Raw genomic sequence first — 7,440 nt, forward strand, 5'->3', positions numbered from 1 at the left:
ATGGAGGCCTTGCTTTCTGAAAATCAGCAAATAAGTGTTTATGAGAAACATAGCGAAGGAAATGTGAGTTTCTCTTTTCTTTTTTTCAGCGTCGTTCGGATAACCAGAGTCGAATTGTATTATTTGGTTCGAAAATCTACTACCGAAATAAGTATTTATTTTCGGAAGTTGTTATCCGAACAAAGTAATTAATTTCGAAAGTTGTTGTCTGAACAAAGTATTTAAATTCGAAAGTTTTTGTCCGAACAAAGTTAACTTTTACAACATTCAACTTCCAAAATTTTAAAATAAATTCGGACAACTACTTCCCAATGAAGTTAAAAAAAAATTTCCCATTTTATATTCCAATTTTGCAAACTACATACCAAATTTACAGTTTCGAATTGCCATTAAAAATTTGTAATGTTATAATGCCATTAAAAATTTACAGTTTCGAATTGCCATTAATCTTTATAATGCCATTAAAAATTTGTAATGTTATACAAAACATGTAGGAATATGCGTCAACTCAAGGAAGTCAGGTTTGTGCGGATTTTATGTTCGATTACACTACTCAATTCACAACTGAACAGGTTCACTCTACGAAATTATAATGATTATGTTTCGAATTGCTCACCAAATGTAAATGTTTGATAATATTTATTTAACTTTGTAGGTATTCAAAAGTAAGGATGAATTGCTCAACTGGGTACGTGAAGTTGGAAAGAGAAATGGTTTGGTCATTGTAATCAAAACATCAGACTATGGTGGAAGAAAAAAAAAACCCAGGATGTATCTTGCTTGTGAGAAGAGTGGCCAATATAGAGCGACAAAAAAGTTAAAACATGATGGCAACAATACATCAAGAATAACCGGTACGGAGAAGTGTGGTTGTCCTTTTGATATGAGGGTTCACAGGTTTACCACACGTGATGAATGGACATTGACCGTAGTATGCGGATTGCATAATTATCCACTTACGAAGCACCTTAAGGGACATACATATGCGGGGAGGCTATCAAAGGATGAGAAAGCATTGTTAATAGATATGTCAAAGAGCATGGTTCGGCCAAAAGAAATTCTAGTAACCTTAAAACAGCGAGATGCCCTCAATGTAAGCACACTTAAAACCATTTACAATGTACGCCATCGAAACAGGGTGGTACAGAGAGCTGGAAGATCACAGATGCAACACTTATTGGGTGAATTGGCCAAGTATAATTACATTGAGCGCCATCGGTCTGAAGAGTCCACGATGACTGTGACAGACTTGTTTTGGGCACATCCTACCAGTTTGGACTTATTTCGGTCTTTCTCACGTATATTAATTATGGATTACACATATAAAACCAACAGATATCGTCTTCATCTTCTTGAAATTGTGGGAGTGACATCAACTGAAATGACATTCTCTGTAGCTTTCGCATACTTACAGTATGAGAGGGTCGATAACTATGCGTGGGTGCTAGCTACATTGCGTGATGGCATAGATGGTTTTGTTGTGCCAACAATTATTGTTACTGACAGAGAGCTAGCCTTGATGAATGCCATACAGAAGATATTCCCGAGTGGCAGGCATTTATTATGTCGTCGGCATATCAGTAAGAATGTATTGACCAAATGTAAGAAAATGTTTGAGACACAGCAGAAATGGGAGAAGTTCAACCATGAGTGGAACTCTTTAGTGTATTCATCTTCTGAAATTCAATACGATGAGCGTCTTAAATCATTACTTAAGGAATTTAGTAGTTATCCTGATACAGTCAAATACGTCATGGATACTTGGTTGGTTCCTTACAAGGACAAATTTGTGGCGGCATGGACAGACACGTGTATGCATTGTGGCAATGTTACAACGATCCGGTAAGATTACTTTTCTTCAATATGTTAGTAATAAGTGCCATGTACTTGATTTTAATTTGACTTATATTGAATTGAACAGGGCTAAGAGTGCACATGTAAAACTTAAAAGACAATTGGGTTCATGTCAAGTCTCATTTCAGGCATCATTTGAGAAAATACGCAGTCTGCTTGAGTTGCAACACACTAATATCAAGGCTTCATTTGAGAAAAGTCTAACTATTGTGCAACATCAATTTAAACCTTCTCAGTTCAGGAAGCTACGGGGTAATGTGTCTATCTCTGCATTGGAGTATTTGCTTGTAGAGAGTAAGAGAGCCAATTCCATTGGTATTGATGTTGAAGCTTGTGGATGCGTCCTTCGCCACACTTATGGTTTACCTTGTGCCCTTGAGATTGCTGACTACATCAGAGAAGATCGTCCTATACCACTTGCTACCATACACTTATAGCGGAGGTAACTTTATATCTCCATATGCAAGAAAGAAGAGGAAACGGAGGTGAGTTATCATGCAGAAGTAGAGTTGTTTGTGAACAAGTTTAATGAAAGTGATAGAACCATGTGGTTGGAGCTTTTGAAGAAGTTGAAAGAGATTGTATATCCGGGAAGCACTTTTCTTGTTGAACAGGAGGTGAAGCCCAAAACACGTCCTCGGGATCATAAAAAGTTCAATGTTTCTACCCATCGTGACCCGTGTGCATTTGAGTTGGTGCAATTTGGACATGATTCCTTCTCACCTAGGGACACTCAAATCACTACATTAGCTTCTACTTTGCAAACCAAGAAGAAGTGACCTGTTAAGGAAAAGGAAAAGGTGAATCCGAAAGGGAAGGTATACATTACTAGAACAGTGAAACCTGGTGCATATGTTGATGCTTTCCCTTCTGGGTTGAAACCATACATTAAGTTTGTCAAGGATGTAGCTGCAGATGGGAATTGTGGTTTTAGGGCTATAGCTGCTTCAGTTGGTCATACAGAAGATGATTGGGCTCAGGTTAGGCGTGATCTGTTGGGTGAGCTGCACACACACAAAGAGGAATACATTACACTTTATGGGTCCTACGAAAGGTTTGAAGAATTAACAAGCATATTGTCATACTTTGAAGACAGTCCTGGATACTCACATTGGATGACTATGCCAGACATGGGGCATCTTGTTGCATCGTGCTACAATCTTGTGTTATACCACTTGTCATTACAGCAATGTCTCACCTTTTTACCTCTTAGAATAGTGCCAGTACCTCAATTTGATAGACGTGAGATTGCCATTGGGTTTGTCAACGGAAATCATTTCGTCCAGGTGTAACAGAAACTTATCAATTGGGTTTGTGCATGTACAAGAAGTTATGAGGTATGACCACTAACTCAATTGATATTTGGTGCAGGTTTTGTTGCAGCCAGGCCATCCAGTTCCTTCTATAGCCACTAATTGGCGAAAATACCGTCACCCTTGCGCTGTCGATTGGGATGATGCATATGTGCGTCGCATTCAACATTTCAAGGACATTATTCATGATAATGTAGCTACTCGAGAGACATTTGATGTTGTTGATGTCGCATGACACATGTATGCATTTGACAATGTTAGAATTATAGAAGAAATTAATGGATGTGTTTTTTATGTTGATGTGTTCTGTTTTGCAATCTGGATTGAATGTTATTGACCATTGTTACCATTCCATTGTAATAAGAAAATATCATTTACAAAATTAACGACCATTGTTACCATTCCATTCTAATAATAAAATGTCATTACAATACCATTGATGTCATTCCATTCTAATAAGAAAATATTAACCATTGTTACCATTACAACAATATCATCTTACAAAAAACACCCAAAAAAATTCATCAACTAACAAATAACATGTCACGAATCAACTGTATGCCTACGCCTACGCCTACAACTGTATGTCAATGTCGAAGATGGAAAGCGACCTCCAGTATAACTAGGTCCAGCAGAACAAGGTCTAGCTTCGTCAATGTGCTGACCTTGAAGGACATGCGTCATACTCTCGATAGCCTGGTAAAGTCGATAAGGATGTCGAATCCCCTCCTCATAACCAGCGTCAATAATATGATGTGAAATCTGCAGTGCATGTGTAATACGCTGCATTTGAAAAGAATATCACATTTTAGGGAACATATCAGAAAATAAAAAGCAAATTACAAATGCATAAGAGAGGATAATATATTACGTCGACATGTTGGCTGAAATCCTGATGGTCATGGACACGCGGTTCATCAGTGTACTCAACATATAGGTGCGTGATATTCTTATACCAATCCATGTAACCCAGTACACATTCCCAAGGCTGACGAACTGGTGTGCTCCTCTGTTGCTCAGATAACACGTGGTTATCCCAAGCCTTCCAAATCCTATCCAAGTATCTATACATGACTGTATATCATGCAAATATATTACCTCGAGCACCACGACTGGGAGCTAGCGGTGCATCTGGGATGGTTTGAACCCTGCCAAACTGCCTCAGAACTCTATCTAGATGATAAGGTTTGACAACGTCTAAGCACTTTAAGCATCCATGGTAGAACGTAACCGGGTTACACGGATACCGGTCTCTGCAACTGTTGAATGGATCCCAAATAACCTGTAAACGTAAAGTGTTTTTGAATTAAAGCATATAAAGGGTAAGATAAATGGAACGTGTTAAAATTATCTCAGGATGAGTAAACTTATATCAGTAGCTACCAAACTGTCAAGCTCGGCTCGAAAAGATTTCAAATGATCAATGGAGGAACCCGCCTCTCTCCTAGATGCCCAATGGTACACGTGTGGCATGTCTTCATTGTAGCCCATGTTCTGGTGAGGTCGGAATGCTCGGAAGTGCTCATAAATCCACACCTCCAAAAGAGTCATATAACCACTCATCTGCTTAACATCGGACCGGCTAGCATACCCCAACTGTTTGTATAAAATGCTAATGCAGCAGCACCCTAGGCGTAAGTATGAATGGATCCCAAATCCATCAATAAGCCAAGGTAAACAATAGGAACCCTGCCGCCACTCTTGTCACTGAAGAGTGTACATCCCAACAGAAACAAAAAATAAGCTCTAGCAGTGCACTGTATAACCTCTTCGGGGTCTGAATCTGTGACACCAGCAAACTGATTTCACAACCACTCAAGCCTGACTGAATTGCCACTAGCAGTAGAAACCTCTTCATGTGCTGCACGTTCAGTAATCCCCAAGCCATAAACCAGTAGTGTAACTGCATGATGATCTATCACATCTGGTACGCTGACTGATTTGCCTACAATGGGAAGGCCAAGAATAGTGCCAACACCATCCAGGGTCAAGGTTATCTCACCAACTGTCATGTGAAATGTGTTTGTCTCAGGTTGCCATCTCTAAACAAAACTAGAGATTAGAAGCTTGTTGACGAACCGATAAGTGCAACGAGCTAACTGTGACAGCCCAGACTACTCAATAATGGCTTTGAATCTGCTGTTGTTGTCTACTGACCACCATGGCCATGCAAGGATCTTCGAAGAGTGATTATGACACTTTAGGGGCCCTCGTTCCTATAACACAAATGATATCTCATTAGAAACTACTATACAACACTCACACAAAAAAACCTCATATACAAATGAATTTCACTTCTACTCAGGAATGTTTACCTCCCCGTGCCAAATAGCTGCAGCGACATGACTATTGAAACTCCGCAGTATTGATGGATCAGTCGGTCCACCTGGAAAAGCATGAGTAAAGTACTCTTCCTGGACAGTAGGAGAATCGGGTAAAGAGGTGTCCTCCACAGCAATGTCAGGCATATTATCACCTTGAACTCGTCTTTGGCTTCGGCTTCGACTGGCACTGGGGATATCATATTCTACCGAAACTGGATCACGACCTCGTCCACGCCCTCCACCTCGTCCCCGCCCACGCCTTCATCCCCGTTCATGGTCAACATCCAATTCACAACGTCGTCTATTTGAAGCAATAGGTGGGACACATTGTTGATATTCAAAATCCATATTATCTGCAAAAATTAATATGTTTGATGACCATCATCTTGATCAAACATAATACAACAATAATCTCATAATATATATAATTATAAACACATTAAGTATCACATTGTTAAAAATAAAATTAAAAAAAATATATAATCGATCCTAGTGCATTACTAATGCTCTTATTCCCTAATTCTATCCCCAAACAAAGCTATACCATTTTTCAATTCCATGTTAGTACCCATTGAAGCTCAAACAAGTTTTGAAGAGGCAATCTCAAATAGAATATGTAGTGATGGATTCATATAGGTATAAATTATGTTACAATAATTAAAATTTTAATGCATTTTCTCAAATTATTTATCACTCAATAACAGATTACCACAAGTGTAAAAAGAATATACAAAAGAATGGAGGAAAAAAAAATGTTCAAAAGTTGAAAACCGAAATTATATATACTGTTCGGAAGTTAAAAACCGAAACAAAAAATTATTTTCGGAGGTTGATTGTTGTCCGAATTTAAATTATTCGGAAGTTGACTGCCGAAATAGTCAAAAAAATTCGGAAACCTACTGTTGAAATAAATCAGTAATTTCGGATTCCTACTTCCGAAAAAATTCCTTAATTTTGGAAAACCAGTTCCGAACGGTTTGTTTACACTCCGTGGGCCTTCATTCGTTTTCAAAATGATAAAAACAAAACTCTACATTGCAAATTAAATAGGAATGAGGATTGAAAAGTAAACTCACCAAAATACGAATGAGGATTGAAAATGTGTTGGAATGCTTCAATGGGATGTCTTAATGGATGCAGCTTTGGAATGAAAGCTGTGCGAAGCTTCTATCTACACGGTAAGCTTCAGCTATGGGGTAATGTCTTCAACACGGTAAGCTTCAAGATTAAAGATGTAGCTCCAGCTTCAATGGCTATGTGTATTTGCACCGTTGGGAGAGCTGGGTTTGGGGTCGAGGGTGTGTGTGTGTGTATGAGGGTAGATGTGGAATGAACCGTGTGTGTAGTGAGTAAATTAATTAGGAATTAATTTTTTTGGTGTGTGTAGTGAGAAGGATGTGCAAAGAGGGTATTTAGTGTGTGTAAATAGATGCTCCCCAATTCTCTCTACACTTTTGAGCACAAAACACACTCACACACTTACATATCCAGTTGAGAGGAAAGAAAGAGCAAAAGAGTGAGCTTTGGTGATAGAGGAGATAAAAAGAGAAGAACCTTTATAGAAACTCTTCAACTAGGCAACAAGTAAATCACATCACATTCCTCCTTCTATTTCCTTTTTCAAATATATATTATTAGCGATTTAAAATCATATTTTCAGATGTGTTGTAATGGTGTTCATGTGTTCACAATTGGTAAATTGGACTTTGATCCTTCTTCTACTCATATTTCCTCTTAATAGATGCAAAACTACATTTTTCTTCATATTTCTTTCATGATTTCCAAAGGCATACCATCACTCTAAAAATATGAGTTATTAATACATTATTTAGTATATTTTAATGACAAAAGAAATGAAAAATTTTCCCTAGTTGGCCTCTTTTCTCACTAATCTTCTTATTTTAAGCATTATGCATGAAAAACCAATTTTTACAACCAACTTTTGAAAA

At 38.1% G+C, this 7,440-nt stretch overlaps 1 protein-coding gene across 1 annotated transcript; it reads left to right on the top strand.

Annotated features, from left to right (window-relative positions):
• Positions 1-769: 769 nt before the first annotated feature.
• Positions 770-2,291, top strand: LOC114317255 (protein FAR1-RELATED SEQUENCE 5-like). The gene is made up of 2 exons (XM_028263966.2): positions 770-1,842; positions 1,922-2,291. The coding sequence occupies exons 1-2, from the start codon at positions 770-772 to the stop codon at positions 2,289-2,291; spliced, it is 1,443 nt and encodes a 480-aa protein (XP_028119767.2).
• The last annotated feature ends 5,149 nt before the right edge of the window (positions 2,292-7,440 follow it).

This window comes from Camellia sinensis, chromosome 12 (genome assembly GCF_055761805.1).
Source record: "Camellia sinensis isolate YWXY chromosome 12, ASM5576180v1, whole genome shotgun sequence".
Lineage (NCBI taxonomy): Eukaryota > Viridiplantae > Streptophyta > Magnoliopsida > Ericales > Theaceae > Camellia > Camellia sinensis.

Bases quoted from the DNA above. Each gene is read 5' to 3' on its own strand.
- LOC114317255 (XM_028263966.2), top strand. From the start codon at position 770: ATGTATCTTGCTTGTGAGAAGAGTGGCCAATATAGAGCGACAAAAAAG. The intron at 1,843-1,921 runs GTAAGATTACTT...TGAATTGAACAG, and splicing joins GGCAATGTTACAACGATCCG to GGCTAAGAGTGCACATGTAA.